General features: G+C 39.8%; 3 protein-coding genes across 3 annotated transcripts in view; 1 reads left to right on the forward strand and 2 right to left on the reverse strand.

Annotated features, from left to right (window-relative positions):
• Positions 1–18559, forward strand: part of LOC138069278 (zinc finger protein 184-like) — a 1142341-nt gene that overhangs the window by 519175 nt on the left and 604607 nt on the right. The gene's annotated exons all lie outside the window — the stretch shown is intronic.
• Positions 1433–13983, reverse strand: ZSCAN16 (zinc finger and SCAN domain containing 16). The gene is made up of 4 exons (XM_068960544.1): positions 12842–13983; positions 7359–7828; positions 5736–5874; positions 1433–1953 (listed from the first exon to the last, which is right to left on the reverse strand). Exons 2-4 carry the CDS (start codon positions 7743–7745, stop codon positions 1433–1435), a joined length of 1047 nt encoding a protein of 348 aa, XP_068816645.1. The 5' UTR covers positions 7746–7828; positions 12842–13983.
• LOC138069309 (zinc finger protein ZFP2-like) lies at positions 15239–16181 on the reverse strand. Its single transcript, XM_068960562.1, has one exon. The coding sequence runs from the start codon at positions 16170–16172 to the stop codon at positions 15288–15290; it is 885 nt and encodes a 294-aa protein (XP_068816663.1). The 5' UTR covers positions 16173–16181; the 3' UTR covers positions 15239–15287.

Below are 18559 nucleotides of genomic sequence, written 5' to 3' on the forward strand. Positions count from 1 at the left end.
CTGGGTGAAAATGTCAGTAAAACCAAGGTTGAGAAACTGTGCTCTAGAGGATTTAAGTAAGAAAGACTGAGAGATCTATTCTTTTAGAACTTTAATCTCTCTCGTGATATTTTTAAGGGGAGAACAGGTTGTTTTGAAGCATTTCAAAGCTTCTAGTAGGTTTTCACTGTTGATGGACTTTTTGGTTAGACTATAAATAAATAATTTCATGCTCAGGATGAGACTGCAGACTCAATAAAGATAACATAAATAACATGTGCATGTATGACTCAATGACCTTGGGATAAGCTGATCTGTTCACCTTTGCATGGCTTGTGACATGTACCCCACTGTTTCGAATATAATTGATATCAATATTAGAATTGTCACCCTTTTCTCTTCCCCATCACCATCTCTTATCTTGTTCCTTTCCCTATACCCTTATTCCTTTTTTATCATTCTCTTTTCATTCTGTCCCTTTCTGTTCTGTCTTGTTTCCTCTCTCTTCACCAATGCCTGTGCGTACCTCTGACATGCCCTCCTCCCCAACCATCAGCCATTTCTTCCCTTCATAGCTATTGGTTCCTCATTCAGAATCGCCAGTTTAACCACCCCCTCTCCTGTGTCTGAAAGAACTGTCCCCATACTTCCTTTAGGTGCCTCTTAATTGTCACTGTCTGTTCTACTAGTTCATGAAAACTACAAGTTCTTGCCTCCCTCCAAAAATGATGGGAGAAGTGACAGGTTTCACAACAATTTGAGAAACTGCCTTCCATGTTTAGGGTTCTTTTAGAACAGGTGCCATCATTCCAGGATGGCTCTCTGCTAGAACCCAGTGATTCTGGATTACAGTGTCTAACATATAACATCTTCATTTCCAGAAACTGTGGCTGTCATTGGACTCAGAGCTCTTCTTTCCAACTGGTTGCATCCTCATCAATTTTTTGTGGGTTTCTACAGACTTACTAGGGCACTGACTAATCCTTCATGGTATTAACAACTACTTAGATCTCCTTTAACATCATACCTCCTTTGCCTTATGGCAACAGTTATCCCAAGTCCCACTGGACTTTCTTTTATTGCCACTATCACTCCAGGCTGTCTCTGCCCTGAAATCTTTCTGTACCTCCCTAACTCTTATCCTTGCCCTCTGGTCAAGATCAGATGGTAGACACTGTAGTAACAATCTGGAATCAGCACCAGACTAAAAAAGGGTAGCATGGTCTTAATGCTCCAAACTACTTTTCATGTTAAGACTTCGAGGGTGTACAGCTCTAAGACTAATTTAGAAATAAAAGGAAATTTTACTCAGGTAGATTCTTTGGTGCCAGAGAAATTTTTAATGATGATTGAAGCTTTGCCTACATTTAGGATACTCAAGGTCTCCAAGGTAGATTTCTCTGATAACTAATTTGGCCTGAGTGACTAAAGAACTTTTGTTACTTACACCGTATTAATAGAGTTTATTTACTGTATGAATTCTTTGATGTCTAATAAGGGCTGAACTTACACGGAAGGGCCTCCCACACTCATCACATTCATAGGGTTTTTCACCTGTGTGGATTCTCTGATGCTGAATGAGACCTGTGCGCCCACTGAAATCTTTCCCACATTCTTTACATTTATAGGGTTTCACCCCAGTGTGTACTCTATGATGTCCAATGAGATGTGAGCGTTGAATGAAAGATTTTCCACATTCATCACATTTATAGGGCTTTTCTCCAGTGTGCGTTCTCCTGTGTTTACTAAGGTCTGAGCTATGACTGAAACTTTTTCCACAGTCATCACATTTATAGCATCTTCTTTTCCTCTGTTGCCACTCGAAAATGCCCTCACTTTCAAAAGCACCTTTGGATTCAGGATACTGAAGAATATCTTTGTAAAGTCTGTCATTTATCTTCCCAAAGAATTCCATGTCTTTGGATTTATCTTCCTTCTGGGACAACTTTTCAGTTTTAGTCTTGGTTTCATCACCTGTAACAAATGTACAGTATACAAATAGGTCCTATTCTAGGTTTGAGAAGCAGAAACCCATGGAATAAAGAACATGCAAATGTTAAAAATATGTTATAAAAATGAAAAATCACATACAATGCACAAATTAGATAACTGGCACCATCAAAACATATATTGGCAATATAGGGAAGAAATTTACAGAGACCACTAAGAATGACATCAGAATTATTAATTGGGAATAAACTAGGAGGAGAAGAAAAAGCAAAAATGTGGACAAGGCAATCGTGCAAATCCAGAGTGGTAAATGGGAACTCCAGATATACCAAAGATAATTAAGAAGGATAAACAGAGAGATTAGAAATCAAAGAAGGCAAGGGAGGTATTTTGGGAGAAATTTAAGGGGTCTGAAACATAGGTAGTAAGTGGGAGTAAAACCAAGTAAAAGTGATTGGAGAGGGTAATGGGATGAGGGATTTGAGAGGAATGTACTGAGTAGGAGAGAGAGAAGTGTGTATAAATAATAGCTAAAAGCGGAGAGAAACCATGCAGGTCAGGATAAACAGAGGGAGGAAGATAAGCAGAAAGTGACAGTAGATGGTCTGGCATATGTTCTGGGTTGAATCCTTTCTTCTGAAACTGATGTCCTCGCTATCATCTCCTCTTGTCTAAATCCTAGCTTGGTGGTTCTCAAACTGTATTGTGCATCAGAATCATCTGGATGGCTTAACAAAACAGATCGCTGGACTCCCTACCTAACCAGGGCTTGTGATCTGATAAGGCTGGAGTGCAGCCCAGGAATTTGCAGTTCTTGGTATGACAGATACTGCTGGTTTAGAGACCACACTTTGAGAGCCACTGACCTACCTATTATTCAAGGTCCATCTCAAATGCTGTCTCCTCCAGGAAGTCTTCCCTGACCTCCTAAATTGGATGTGCTCTTTTCCCTCTTCCTGATCCCATATCCTCAACCCCAAGCTTAGCATGGAACTTGACACACAGCAAGTACTCAATAAATTTTATAAAGAAGTAGGTGTTTTAATGATTTGGAGGGGGTAATCCTATGTGGTCTAATGTTGGATGTCACCTGTTTGGTTATGCTGAAACCTCCATCTCAACAGGTCTAGGAATCCCAACTGTGCAACAATCATTTAATCACATGGTTTTCAGTGGTCCACTCAGCATAACGGGAGAAACAGCAAGACCTACCAGAACATTTCAGTGCCTGGGCTGGGTATGGAAAACACTGGCTCTGGACTGAGTGAACTTCACTTTTCACTGTCATCACAATGTCCTCTTGCTACCAAATCTTCCTCAAATTTTACCTTCCTCTTTACAATACATATTTTTAATCAGGCAATAGTTTTTTTTTAAAAAAAGTTTGGTTATTTGCTCTAAAATTATTATTGTTTAGGAATCTAAATACCATTTTATCTCTGGCTAGAATAAAAGGACTGGATTAGAGCCAGAAGGTCAAGATTTCAGTCCTGGCTCTACTGATAACTGTTTAACTGTTGGCAGATCATAACCATTTGGTTCCATATCACCTCTGTACCCTCCTCCTTACCTATTGTTTGATCAGATGAGGAAATGTATGATAAAGCATGTGGAAAATTATAATGTGTGGCAGAAGTATTGCTAAGTTAGTATTAATAGGTTAATGATCGTTAAGCAAATCATGGAAGTTACAGATGCCACCATTCCATTAAGAAAGTGTTTTCAAACATCAACACCTTGGCTCAGCTGCTTCTTTGACATACTGGAGGCACTGACAGTTGGTTTTTGGTGGCTTACTGATGAAGATGATTTTTTTTTTAAAGAGCACAAAAAGTTGGCACTTGTGGTCAGTTACTACCTTCAGAGGAATCTACCAGTCTTTAGGATGAATCTTTCTCCCATGACTTCAAGAAAAGTCTGGAGAAAATCCCTCACCAGGACTTCAAAAGAATTACAAAAAATATATATAGGGTTAGCAATTCAAATTATAACCCTCTCCATTATATTTGCAATTGAACAATGTAAAGAAAATTGTATGGAAACTGTCAAATGTGAACTTTTCTCATCTTAGGGACCTGCAGTTTACTTGGCCAAATGGAGTTTCACAGCTCTGTTGATGTATCTTTTCCAATTGCCAGCTAATCCCAGGCTAATATGATATTAGGAGATCCTGTTTCAGAGATAAGATTAGGATTATTTCATTTTTGCATCTTCTACCAGGGCTGCTATTCCAATTTTATTTTGGCACATCCATGATTTGCCTTATCATTTTAGATAAGCCCAGTCCTGCTGGTCACTGGGATGAGGATATGACCATAAAAACCATCTGATTACCATATGTACAACTTGCTTGACAGTCTAGAGGGAAAGGACAAGGTTAAATGCTGAGTGAAGTGAAATAGGAACAAAGTTAGGGAGACTATCACTTACTGCTACCAGAGAGTCAGTGTTGTGGGTTAATAGCATATCCAAAAAGTTTCCTTTGAAATACCTGACAATGCGTTACAAAGAACTGCAAGACACTCAGTTCTCCAAGTTCTCTCATATATGAAGATAATTCTGTATTAAATGACCTCAATTATAATTCCAAGTTATGTTTACAGAGATGAGTTTCATTACCCTAGCCAACAGATAATATTCATAATCTTGCTGATATGGATAGAATGAAAATTTTAAAACAAGATCCTTTATAAAAAAGTCTATTTAATAATAAATTTATTTTAAAAGACACTGGCTATATTGGGTTATTACCATGATGGTTTTAAAATATTGTTCTGGACTAGTAGGCAGGAGCCCCAGCTCTCCTCTAACTCCTATGGAAACTTGGAAAAGTCACAGCCACTGTGGGTATATCTGTTCAACTGTAAAATGAGGATTCGGACCAGATATTATATTATTTTAATAAAGTTGAGAGGCATTTCTTCAAACGTGTTTCTTGTGATTTCTACAGGGTTGTGTGTGTGTGTGTGTGGGGGGGGGTAGTTTTGTTTTTTCCTTGTCTGTTTTTTGGTAGGGAGCCTGATTGGGGGGTATATAGATTAAAAAAGTTGCCAGGGTGGCACTTTAGAAAAAAGTCATATTCACACTGTTCAATGCAGACAAAATGGACTTCCCTAAGAATCCACAGGCCTCACAGGATAGCTAGATTTCATGAGGCATCTTTCAGTAGATTAGAATTAGAAAATACAATTCATATTTTAACTGCATAGTATTTCCTTGAAATGTTATTTTGGTAGCAGCACATATGTAAACCTTTACAATTTTAGGTATAGGAAGTGTGTATGTTTCTTGACTTACACTAATGAGAAGCAGAGTGAAACTGTCCGGAAGTATTTGTATAAAAACATAAGGAAAGACCATCTAGAATTTAAAGTTTTGTACAGACAAACCATTAACCATCATAATAATAACCTCTGTGTTATACACAATAGAATTTAGCATGTTGACATGTTAATTATTATTGTGCACTATTTTATAAGTACATGTCCTGTCGTCTCCCAAAGGTGAGGAGAGAAACTTATTATATGGCTTCTTACAGAACATAAGTGAAGATTCCACACAGTTAAGCTTACTAAAGCTTATTAAAATGGTCTGTATCTTTCAGCTTCTACCTCCTGAAACTCCTGCCCATAAGACTCATTAAAAAATAGCACCTAAGTCTAATGATAAGGTCAAGGGAGGAAGGGAGATAAAATCTTCCACAATGAAGTGAAGGACAAGCAGAAAAACTTAAAAAGGAGAAGAAAATGAGGAAGCTCATCTAAGGAACCAGCTCTTCCTTTATATACACAAACCCTACAACTTACCATTCCTTTGGGCCTCCCCAGATTTCTGCTCCTGCCAGGTCTTCTTGGGATGAAGCTGGATAGTCAATGACTCATGTGGCCTTCTCAAGGGGGCCAACTTGTCCAAAAGTGCATCCTGTCTTTCTGAATTGCCTGGAACCTGGGAAAAATGAAGTATGTTTGGTGTGTAAGGTAGATTTTGTGAAAGAACGGAAAGAACTTCGGAGCAAGATCAGAAGAAGCATGTGCCAGGAACCAGGGCCACAGAAAAGAGGACACATTATCATTTAACTGCAAATGGCAATAATGACTAAAAACAAAGAGACAGAGGCTAATCTACACTTCAGGACACTGAAGAGTAAAATTCAGTGTCTCTAAGAGTGATCTGCAGAGGCCCAGAATCATATTCTTGAGACTTGAGATACCTTAAATATCATTGAACTCAACTTCCACCAAATGGGGGCATTTCTTCTATAACTAGGAGAAGGAAATGGCAACCCACTCCAGTACTCTTGCCTGGAAAATCCCATGGATGGAGGAGCCTGGTAGGCTACAGTCCATGGGGTCGCGAAGAGTCGGACACAACTTCACTTTCACTTTTCACTCTCATGCATTGGAGAAGGAAATGGCAACCATTCCAGTGTTCTTGCCTGGAGAATCCCAGGGAGAGAGGAGCCTGGTGGGCTGCTGTCTATGGGGTCACACAGCATCAGACACGACTGAAGCAACTTAGAAGCAGCAGCAGCTTCTGTAACTGTGTGGTCCAATATGATAGCCACTAGTCACATGTGGTTACTGAGCACCTGAAATATAGCTAATACAAATTGAGACATGTAAAATACATACCAAAATTTGAAAACTGAAAAAAAAAGCATTAAAATACCTCATGTTTAATATTGATTGCATGATTACATATTTTGGGTAAATATATTTAATTTCACAAATGTGGCTACTAAAAATTTAAATTACATATATGGCTCACATATTTAATTACCATATATTAAATGCATATTTAATTATAGGTATTAAATGTGAATGGGTCACAGTTAGACAGTGCTGTTCTCTAATATCCTTGTTATCTACTTGAACCCCTCCTTGAAGGGGAGTTTTTTATTACAAGGTAGCCTATTTTATGTATGTGCTGTGCTTAGTCACTCAGTCGTGTCCCACTCTGCTACCCCGTGGACTGTAGCCCACCAGCCATCTCTGTCCATGGGGATTCTCCAGGCAAGAATACTGGAGTGGGTTGCCATGCCATCCTCCAGGGAATCTTCCCAACTCAGGGATTGAACCCAGGTCTCCTGCATTGCAGGCGGATTCTTTACCATCTGAGCCACCAGGGAAGCATTTTGTGTATAGGTAACCATGAATGTTAGAAAATTCTTTGTTTTCCTCTGACACCTATTTGCCTTCCTATAGCTTCTCACTGATCCTAGCCTTCCAAACTGACATAGAATCAGTCTAGTGTCTTTTTTTACTCAGTCACACTTCAGTTATTTGACACGGGCAGTGTCAGTCCCTAAGCCTTGTTCTTCTCTAGAGTAACATATTAAACTATTTTTAGGTATTCTTGCATATACCTGTTGCTTTGGCTGGGTGCATATACCCTGAAAACTCACAGCCAAATGATCACCGCCTTCCCACCTGCTTTCGAGGTTCATCAAGCTTTCTCTCCAGATCCTCCAGCACAGTCACCGCCTCCTCTCCAGTCTCTGGATGGTGTGCCTGCACCCATGCTTGCAGGTCCCTGGGAAGAATGCTCAGAAATTGTTCAAGCACCAGCAGGTCTAAAATCTGCTCTTTTGTGTGGCATTCTGGCCTCAGCCACTGGCGGCAAAGGTCCCAGAGTTGGGTAAGAGCTTCACGGGGTCCAGGTGTGTCCTGATAGCAGAGCTTCCTGAAGTGCTGCCTGAAGAGTTCCCTTCTGTGAGGACTGGACTTTTGTGAGATAGAGTCCTGTCTCCTGTAATGGTCTTCTGCTTTAACTATCAGAAGTCCTTTTTGTTCTTCATGTTCCAGAAATGTGGTCATTCTGGGCTGTTTTTCAGGAGATTAATCCTCTATCTGGGACTGAGTCAAGGGGAATCTCTCAGAATCTTGTCTCAGAGAAAAACCTATTGCCATAGAGAAATGACAAAAACTGCTGTGAACACAAACACTAATAAAAGGAAGCTATCAGAACTGAGTAAACAATCTGTTGCTCAGTGATGTCCAACTTTTTTCGACCTCATGGACTGTAGCTCACCAGGCTCTTCTGTCCATGAGATTCTCCAGGCAAGAATACTGGAGTGGGTTGCCATTCCCTTCTCTAAGGGGATCTTCCCGACCAAGGGATTGAACCTGGGTCTCCTGCATTGCAGGCAAATTCTTTACCGTTGAGCCACCAGAGAAGCCCAAACAGTCTGATATGAGGCTGTAAATAAGAACACTGAAGCAGGAACATGAATTTGAATCTGGGCTGTTGTGTAATTTAAAGCAAGTTACTAGATCCTCATCTGTAAAAATTCTCAGGTTTCTCATAGGGTTGATGTGTAAATTAGTAGGCAAAGCCCTTGGCCTGGCAGCAAGCATTGAGTAAACGTTGAGTATTAATAACTTTAAGAGGCTTTTTCATTCCACAACCTGAGGTGGACCGGTCCGTAGGATTCAGTGGTTGTGGGGTACATGCTCCAATTCAGGAAGAGGGTTGTAAGAGTACCCTCGCAGAGCAACTGACAATCAGTGTTCCCCTTTAGCTCCGTCCTCCGGGCATGTTGGCCCTAGTCCTCCCTCATAGCTGTTTGGAGGGGCAGCCTGGAAGGGGGAGGTGTGGGGAGCGGATTGCTGCTTACAACTGTGCCCTGTCCCCTCCTCCACTTAGGAGCCGGGAGAGACTCACCTTACGCCTGGAGGAACAAGTGCGACAGCTAGCGTCCTTTGGGGCGGCCCGAACAAAGACTGACTGACCAATCGACGCTCCGCTACTGTCAGCCAGGCACTTCCGGGCCGCTCTAGGAAGCCTCGCCTCGGTGGAGGAGTCAATTCTAGCTCGTGGAGGACACCACTTGTGAACGTTTGACTTATGGGACTTAATCGCTCGCTGAAGTTTTCTTTGCTTTTTTTTTTTTTTTAAAGTTCCCTCTCAAAGTTTTTGACTCAATTATTGAACAATATGAATACGTAATGCATTCACAGGGTTCAATATTTATAAAGACTCATAACCTATAGTGGAAAAGAATCTGAAAAAGAATATATATATATATATATGTAATAACTGAATCACTGCTATACACCGAAAACTAATATATTGTAAATTACACACGCACACACACACACACACACGGTAGCAGTTCTGCAACTTTTTTTTTCCTTCTACTAATTGATTCTGGAATTTGTACATAAAAGACATTTCATTTTGCTCTTTTCTGTTTTAAAGAAAAATAATCACATAGGGTTCAACTATGCCATAATTTATTAATAATGACCCTGTTGGTGGTTATGTAGGTTGTTTTCTTTTTCAATAAATTACCCTGCACATAACTTCTTGTGTATAAGGGTATATCCATAGTATATATTTCTAGAGCTAAGGATTTACTAGAGTGCAGAGTTGGAGCATTTGTATTTTTGTTACTGCCAAATTACTAACCTTGGAACCCACTTGTGATGTTAACCTATACTTGTCAACATAATGTTACAAAATATTTTGATCTTTACCAATATGATAGGTAAGAAAGCTTAGGTGTTTTTTTTCCTCTTTCTCTTTCTTTCACAATATTGCTTATTCACCTACCATGCCAGGCAATGTTCTGCAAGCTGGAACTGTAGTTTAAAGCAGAACAATGCCTTTGCCTTCATGGAATTTATAATTCGGGGTGGAGGGTGGGTGGCAGAAAGGATGGGGCATGAGGCAGGCAATAAACAAGAAAAATATATTGTTGGGGGGTAGATGTTAGTACTTTGGAGGAAATAAAGAAAATATGGAGTTTGGGATGAGAATGAAGTAGTAATGCAATTCTAATAGGGTGATCACCAAGGACTTCTGAGCAAAGACTCAGGAAGATGTGTAAATGAGCCATCAGGGGCAAAGGTGTTTCTGGGAGAGGGTTAGAAAACGCAAAGGCCGAGAGTGAACTGTGTTTGAAATAATCTAAGAACAGGAAGGAGATTTCTGTGTCTGGAGCTGAAGGAACAAAAGGGTGTTGGGAGTACAGAGAGAGAAATGTGATTGTCAGTGAGTGTAAGGATATTACTTTGTACTCCAAAAGGAGAAGCCATTCAGAATTTCTGAGCAGAAGAGTAGCATGATCAGACTTAGGCGTTAAAGATTTCTCTGCCTGCTGTGTTAAAGATGAACTTTTAAGTGTGAAACTATTGCTACCTTGGAGTGGGGAAGGCCTTTCTAAGTATGGCATAAAACCCCTAAAGACATAACTGAAAAGTCAAGAAGAGAAAGATAAATATAACTGGTGATGTAAAAATTTAGAATTTTTGAATGGGAAAAAAACCCCTAAAATATAAGCTCAGTGTGTGTGTGTGCACACATACATACACACACACACACACAATATGCCACACATCTCAAAAACACAGGGCAAATTTTCCTGATAAGCAAAGATCTCTGAAAAAGAAAAGAACATGAACAAGCCAATAGAAAAATTGGCAAAGGACATAAGTCAGCATTTTTGGAACAGTTTTTGATAGACAACTGTTAAAATGTATTCAAAATTGATAAAGAATTTATATTAAAACAATGAGATTTCTAAAATCCTAAAGATTATGAAAGACAAAGATTGATAATATTCAATATTGAAAAGTATGTGGAAATAGAGGCACTGTTAGTTGTATATTTTTGGAAGGCAAGAGCTGTTAAAATTAGTATGTTCATACCTCTTGATCCAGCAACTTAGCTTTGAATTATCCATATAAAAATTGGAAAACCCAAACATCTAACATTTGGGAATTTAAGTTTCTACATGCCCAGTCATTTTTAAAAGTAAAAACTACAAGATGCTAAAGGCATATGAGTAAACAAACAGTATATGGTATCATCATTTTTGTAAAATAATCATCTTAATTGTGTTCTCAATGATTATCACTTGGGATAAACTTACAGAGAACCCACAATTTTTTTAATACACTATATTTTTAATTTTTTTAATAAAAGCCTAATACTGGTGTAAACAGAAAAATACAATTTTTTAAAACCTTATTTTTCACAACTTGCAAATAATTTTCCTGCTTGCAATCTCTTTTCTCTCTCTGAAATTCTTTGCCTGACAAGTTATCCTGTAAAAGAATGTAACTCCTTTAAGATGAAAATCAGATTCAACTTCCCTGTGCTTCTGAAGGGTAAATATAAGTAATCAAGTAAACCTAGGTGGAACATTTAGAAAGGGTGTAGAAATGAATTATCAATTAAGCTTTATAAAATTTAGACAAAGGATAACTCCTGCTCTGCATAATATGTCTCACATAGCCAATTGAGCAAGTAGAAAACCTAGAAAATGCTTAAGTATTTTTGTTTCCCCTTCAGTGCATGATGGACTATTAGCATGTCTCTCCTTCCTTATTTAATGTTTGGTCTATCAAATTCTTTCACCCAGGTTTTCAAACACAAACCTCACTACAGGCCATGAACTTCCTGAGTAGCTCTGAGTATTCTTCAGATACCCCTGGCTTCAGTCGCTTGTCAGCTTCAGAGAATCAACTCACCAGTACCTTGGAGCACTGGCTGTGGTTGAGTGGTTGAACACCAGGCAAAATGAGGCTTCCAACCATTGTCACCGATACCCTGTTAAAATCCTGTCTCTGCTGTTGGCTTAGGTATGTCCTTCCTCTGCTGGGATAAAGCCTCTCTGACCTCTTTACCAAGACATAAGCAGACAGTGTATGACAAGGAAAGCCTTCCCTCTTCCCTCTCTAGTTTATCTCCCAGAAAGACTAACAAAACAAAACACAGCAAAATAAAAACCCAGAAAAAACAGTTGACAACTTAAAAATCAGTACTTGGTAGATATATGCACTCACTTGCTTTCACTATTTAGACAGACAGAAACAAAATGAACTAAGAATTCAACTCAAGAAATCAGAAAAAGAATGAGGAAGAAACCCATGGTAAATCCAACTGAGAGAAAAATTATCAATGTTTCCTCATCAGATAGTATCAGTATCTTCTCATCAAATAGCAGGTGAGGAAATAAGTATGCTACCGAAATTTTTAAAAACCTTAATGAAAAACCATTAGTTCCAAAATTCATTCATAAGTCAATACTGAAATATTTAAACTGAATATTTAAATATTTAAACTGAAAAAAAAAAAAAAAAAAAAACCCAAACACAAAACTATTAAAGAATCATCTCCAGGAAGGCTCAGATATTCTGTAGTACTTTAATTTTTAAAAAGTTTACATGTATAGATAAATTCTAACTTTTCCATTTGGAATATAAAAGAAATAGAAACAAAAGGAATCTATTTTCATCACCTATATGCAGTTACTGTTGACATTTTGTGGTCATTTACTTCCAATTTTTGCTACTTTAAATGTTTAAAATAGTTGTGTGATCTTATTCTATAAATATTTTAGTAGGCTGCTTAACTGTAATATAATAAAACTTTTCATTTTAAAAATTATATGTAGACACTGTTTGAGATATAATAGTGTTTATAGAAGAGATGGAAAGTTTACATGAGATATATAATAAGGTGCCTGGTATAGTGTCTGGGACACTGGCGTTCAACAAATGGTAGCTACTATCATAGTTTGCGAAGGGCTTTTCCTTTTGCAGATATTATTTAATTCATAATGGGTATTACTATCTCTCAACGTGCTTTTTCCTCTTTAATGGAATATGCAAGCCTGGAGGCAGTAGGAGTGGTAAGTGGCAAGATCCTGGGTATTGTCTGAAAATAGAGCCAAGATAATGATTTGTGGTTGGTTAGGTGAGGGAGAGGGGCTCCCCTGGTGGCTCAGAGCTAAAGAATCAGTCTGCCAATGCAGGAGATGCAGGTTTGATCCCTGAATTGGGAAGATCCCCTGGAGAAAGAAATGGCAATCCACTCCATAATTACTGCCTGGAAAAACCCTGCAGACAAGAGGAGCCTGGCAGGCTACAGTCCATGGGGTCCCAAAGAGTTGGATATGACTTACGTGACTGAACAACAATGCATCCCAGAGAGGCCAAGAATATATTATTGCTCTTCAAGAGAATCCTTTTGCTTTGTTGGTTTTGCTAAGAAGGTAGAGTCCAGGCTGAGCAGAGTTCAAGCTGGGGCTTAGAGTATGGTAGAGAAAAGAGAAGTGTCCTGTGTCTCAAATCTCAGAGACCCACACAGGGCCAGGATCCTGAGTGATTCATAAAGACATTAGTGAATACAGGTTTGGTTCTTTCATATGAGGGATTTGGCCTCCATGGCATGGAAATAAAGGATTGATTATTACTCTGAAGTCACTGGGAGATCCATGATCAAAGCAAGTACACCAGCCTCTGCAAATCCTCAATCTCCCCTTCATGTTTCTTTATAGATTGCCTTTTCACTTCTGTTTTCATTGCTTCCATTTCCTGTTTGAAATGTTTTTCTAATGTCTCTGACCTTTCCCCCTTTCCCCTAACTTCTCTTTGCTGCTTTCCTTCTCTCAGTTTATCCTCATCTTTTCCTTAACTGCTTTTTCTTTTCACCCTTCCTGGCTTGCCTATTCAGACCTTAACCCACTGCTTTCCCACAGCTGCATCTATTACTGAATGCTTCACATTTCAACGGTTCTCTTCTCCAAATGATCTCTACTTTTGGACCTGCATTTTTTCAATTTTTCACTTAAATGTTGATTCTCTTCATATGTTTTTGTTTTTCATCTCACCTGATTAACTGCTCTCTAAGAATTTGGTTTGTTGTTTTTGTTGTTCAGTCACTCAGTTGTGCCTGACTCTGTGACCCCATGGGCTGCAGCACACAAGGCCTTCCTGTCTTTCACCATCTCCTGGAGCTTGCTCAAACTCATGTCCATTGAGTTGGTGAAGACATCCAATCATCTCATCCTCTGTCATCCCCTTCTCCTCCTGCCTTCAATCTTTCCCAGCATCAGGGTCTTTTCTAATGAGTCAGCTCTTTGCATCAGGTGGCCAAAGTATTGGAGCTTCAGTATCAGTCCTTCCAGTGAATATTCAGGGGTGATTCCCTTTAGGATTGACTGGTTCAATCTCCTTACAATCCAAGGGACTCTGACAAGAGTCTTTTCCAACACCACAGTTCAAAAGCATCATCAATTCTTCAGCACTCAGGCTTCCTTATGGTCCAACTCTCACATCCATACATGACTACTGGAAAAACCATAGACTAGACGGACCTTTGTCAGCAAAGTAATGACTATGCTTTTTAATATGCTGTCTAGGTTTGTCAGAGCTTTTCTTTAGAAGCTATTATTATTGACTTTCAATAGATTACCTATAAATTCTATCTAAAGAAAATTTTAAAGTGGCTTTCCTCTACCTTCAGGTGCTCAAGTTACATTTTAAAATTTATTATTTAATCTAAATCTTCAAACTGTTGTTAGCAGAAAATCTTCAGAGACATCTTATTTGGGAGGCCAATATATAAAACTAATTAAAGTGAAGCTGTTTTGGTGGTAAGGGACCTAGAGCCTTGAAGCCTCCTTGAGAAATCCTTAAGGCAGTGGTAGGGGTCACACAGGCAAAATGAATGAAGGGAGGTATATAAGACAGTAGGAAGCTGTGTGGCAGTGGGGACCATGTCTCGCTAGATAATAGTCAGCTTTAGTCAATTGTTCCCACATGGGAATGTGGTGCCTGGTGTTGCCACATCATGCATTTTTGTAAGAGAATCTGGAAAGTCAGATTTTATGTAAAATCTCTTTAAGTAATGGCAATAATTTTATATTACCAAAAGATAATCATAATTTGTGAGAAAAATGCATGCACAGGCTAAATAGAACCCATTGGCCTGTTTGCTCTCTCTGATTTAAGATGCAAAAGGTCACTGGGAAATTGCAAGATAAATCTTGCTCCACCACCCCTAACCTATCCTACCCATGCAAGTCATAGTTCATTCCAATATTATTATTGGAATATTATTCCAATGGCTTTTGTAGTACACAATATTTTTAGTGTATATAATTCATAGGCTAATATATTTTATCAAGCTAACCAAAAACTCATAGTTTTTTTTTAAAGTGTAGATCAGATGTTAATTCTAAATTCATACTTTAGCCAAAAAAAAAAAAAAAAGAGGGAAGAATGGAAACGGAAGGAGAAAAGAAACAGTAGTAATCTCTAAAATCTCGTTATATGTCTAACAGAACATTTAGATTGCTGGAGCCACTTGCTTCAGAGAAGAAAAGTTTCAGAATAATGAAATGAACCCTTCCAATGTCCTAGTTCATCACATGATGTGCTCAGTGGCAGAACATCAGTGTTTTGTTTGGTAAACTGTCAGGTGCTTGTCTATCTCAGCTTCTATAAGTATTTCCTAGTGACTGCTGAAATTGCAATACTGATCACAGAGTTCCCTACATCTAGCTGTGCTTTTTTGATGTCCCACAGGAATGAGCATAGATGGAAAATTCTACATAACTCTGGACATTACCAGGGCTTCTCTTCAGTGTGGATTTGCTGATGTACGATGAGGTGTGAGCTCTGCCGGAAAGCTTTTCCACACACATGGCATTCATATGGCTTCTCTCCGGTGTGGATTCTTCGGTGTCCCAGAAGATGTGAGCTATAGCCGAAAGCCTTCCCACACACATCACACTCATAGGGCCTCTCTCCACTGTGCATTCTCTGGTGTCCAACAAGAGCTGAACTATGGCTGAAAGCCTTTCCACACTCATCACATTCATATGGTTTCTCCCCACTGTGGCTTCTCTGGTGATGGAAGAGGCCTGAGCTCTGGCTGAAGCTTTTCCCACACTCACTACACTGGTATGGCTTCTCTCCAGTATGAACTCTCTGATGTTGTATCAGGTGTGAGCTCAGACAGAAAGCTTTCCCACAGTCGTTGCACTGGTAAGGTTTCTCTCCTGTGTGGGTCCTCTGGTGTCGAATAAGGCCCGAGTTGTAATGAAAAGCTTTCCCACAGTAATTACACTGGTATGGTTTCTCTTCTGTGTGGGTCCTCTGGTGTCGAATAAGGCCTGCGCTATAATGAAAAGCTTTCCCACACTCACTACATTGGAAAGGTTTTTCTCCAGAGTGGATCCTTTGATGCTGAACAAGATGTGCCCTGTAATAAAAGCCTTTCTCACACTCATCACACTGATGTGGTTTTAACTGGCTATGTATTCTCTGATGGTCAGTAAGCTCTGAGCTCTGAATGAAAGTTTTGCCACATACATTACATGAATAGGATCTCTCTCCAGGGTGGATTCTTTTATGTCTAATGAGACTTGACTTTAGAGTGAATCTTTTCCCACATTCATCACACTTGTATCTCTTCTCATTTGAAGTGTTTCTCTGATATCTTTCCATCCATCCTTTATGATCTTGGGTTTCTCCACATTCAAAAGCCTCTCCATTGATTTGGTCTGTTAACTTTTCTTGGGATTCCATATCTACAGTAAGTTCCTGCTTTTCATCCAGTTCTTCTTTCTTTATTCTTATCACATCACCTGAAGTAAAAAACACAGTATTCAAATGTCACTGAAATATATAGGAAATAAAATGAAACATTTATTAGACATACACAGCTTCAATATACTAACAAAATGACTTTACAACATTTGAAGAGGAAATTGGGAGATGGCAAAGGAAGAGAAGATTAGCAGCCACTGGACGGGGAGGGAGTGATTCAAGAAAAGAGTGGAGAAAAATCAGGGAGGATGAAGAGGGATCCAATGAATAATCACTGTAAACAATAGAAGATCTCAGATAAGAGTGGGTTCATCAGGGAGACCACAAGTTGGGTAGAGAGGGATGAAAGAGCAGAAACTGTGGGAGTAACGTAACAAGACAGGAAGCCAGCAGTGGCAGGTAACAAGATGGAAGCATGAAACAACTTTGTGCAGAGTGTTCTAAGGAATAATGGGAAGACCTCTAGGAATATTAAAACATGAGAGATCAGCCAAAGAGAAGTATCACATGTCCAAACATGCAGAACAAGGAGATTAGACTTTAGACACACAGGATAAAAGAGACAGAAATTGCTTTAGCTCCCAGAGACATTACTACTCTTCTTACAAAGAACACTGGGAATCTGTCAAATCTGAAAGTACACTCTGTGGGTTATTTGAGACTGAAATTCTCAAGAAAACAGCACTAACACAGAGAAGGTTCTTTAGCAGACCCTAGCCTCCCATCTAACCTCATCCAAGGAAAGCATGATCACATAATTCCTTTGCCTGTCTTTCCTACAGAAGTTCCTCTGAGTAGAGTCCCAACAACCCCCACTCTTTCAGGGTGAGAGATGCGGCCACTTCTTCAATGATCAATAGTTTCTGAAAAAAAAGTGAGAGATTATCCCATTCAAGCCATGTTCTCCCTGCAGTAATCACATTTTTAGGGCCCAGAGTAAAGGGCAGAATTTATAACCATGTAGAAATAATGCAGGGAAAAGTGGTTTGCTTTGTGTGACAAAAGACACTAAATGGAGGAAAAGACAGCTTGGAGACAGTCACACTGGCCATCTTTCAAACCCACCAATTTCCTTCCCATTTGGTTTTGCCCTTCTGGCCTACAATGCTTTCCACCTCTACTATTCACTTGGTTGATTCCTATTCTACTTCCAGGATTAGTTAGCATGTTATTTGGAGAAGGCAATGGCAACCCACTCCAGTACTCTTGCCTGGAAAATCCCATGGGCAGAGGAGCCTGGTAGGCTGCAGTCCACAGGTTCTCAAAGAGTGGGACACGACTGAGCACCTTCACTTTCACTTTTCACTTTCATGCATTGGAGAAGGAAATGGCAACCCACTCCAGTATTCTTGCCTGGAGAATCCCAGGGATGGCGGAGCCTTTTGGGTTGCCGTCTATGGGGTCGCACAGAGTCGGACATGACTGAAGTAACTTAGCAGCAGCAGCAGCAGCAGTGCGTTATTTTCTTTAAGAGGCCTCTGACATATCTCTCTCCCCATATACAATCTATCACAGCATATTTATTTGTGTGGTTATTTGTTTAATGCCTCTGTCATCAGACTGTTGTAAGCTCCATGAAAACAGATCATGTCCACTCTGTTTATTATACCCAATGCCTTGCACAGTGCCTGGAATATAACAGGTACTTAATATACAGCTGCTGAATAATGAACGATTCTAAGGTCTTCAGGGGAGCTATATGACCTACGTGTCAACACTAACCACAATCCTGTTGGTGCTGAGGGTCCTGAAGCTGGATTTCCATGGTGTGAGGCTGTAGATATGCTGCTTTCTTAGCTGGATCCAGAGGTACTGATGTCTCAGAAAGTACTTCCTGTGTCCAAGCGTGGGTTGAAACCTGAGGATAAGCAAACTCATTTAGGCAACTGAAGGGCCCACAAGTAAATGATCCCCAGAGATCCCACAAAGGACCAGCTTGGATGCCCACTTCCCAACTCTGTCTCCACTGAGCATAGGGCCCTTTCCTATCTGCTGGCCTGATTAATTTAACTTCCTCTCCAGATCTTCCATAATAGCCACTGCCTCTTCCCCACTCTCTGGATTGCTTCTGTATCCAGTCCTGCAGTTCCTCAGGCAGTATGGTTGAGCTGTGCCAGCACCTCCAAGTCCAACGTCTGCTCCTTGGTGGGTATCTCAGGCCTTACACGGCTCACAGTAGAATACCCAGAGCTGGCACAAGACTGCAAAGGGCCATGGAGTCTCTTGGTAGCAGAACTATGGGAAGTGGTTGTGGAATAACTCCTGGTTGTTTTGGCTGCTCTCTT

The sequence above is a fragment of the Capricornis sumatraensis genome, chromosome 22 (genome assembly GCF_032405125.1).
Source record: "Capricornis sumatraensis isolate serow.1 chromosome 22, serow.2, whole genome shotgun sequence".
Lineage (NCBI taxonomy): Eukaryota > Metazoa > Chordata > Mammalia > Artiodactyla > Bovidae > Capricornis > Capricornis sumatraensis.

Coding starts and splice junctions, on each gene's coding strand:
- ZSCAN16 (XM_068960544.1), bottom strand. CDS start 7,745: ATGACCACATTTCTGGAACATGAAGAACAAAAAGGACTTCTGATAGTT. Junction 5,875..7,358: donor TTGATGAACCTCGAAAGCAG/GTGGGAAGGCGG, acceptor CATTTTTCCCAG/GTTCCAGGCAATTCAGAAAG. Junction 1,954..5,735: donor TGGGGAGGCCCAAAGGAATG/GTAAGTTGTAGG, acceptor CATTTGTTACAG/GTGATGAAACCAAGACTAAA.
- LOC138069309 (XM_068960562.1), bottom strand. CDS start 16,172: ATGGAAAGATATCAGAGAAACACTTCAAATGAGAAGAGATACAAGTGT.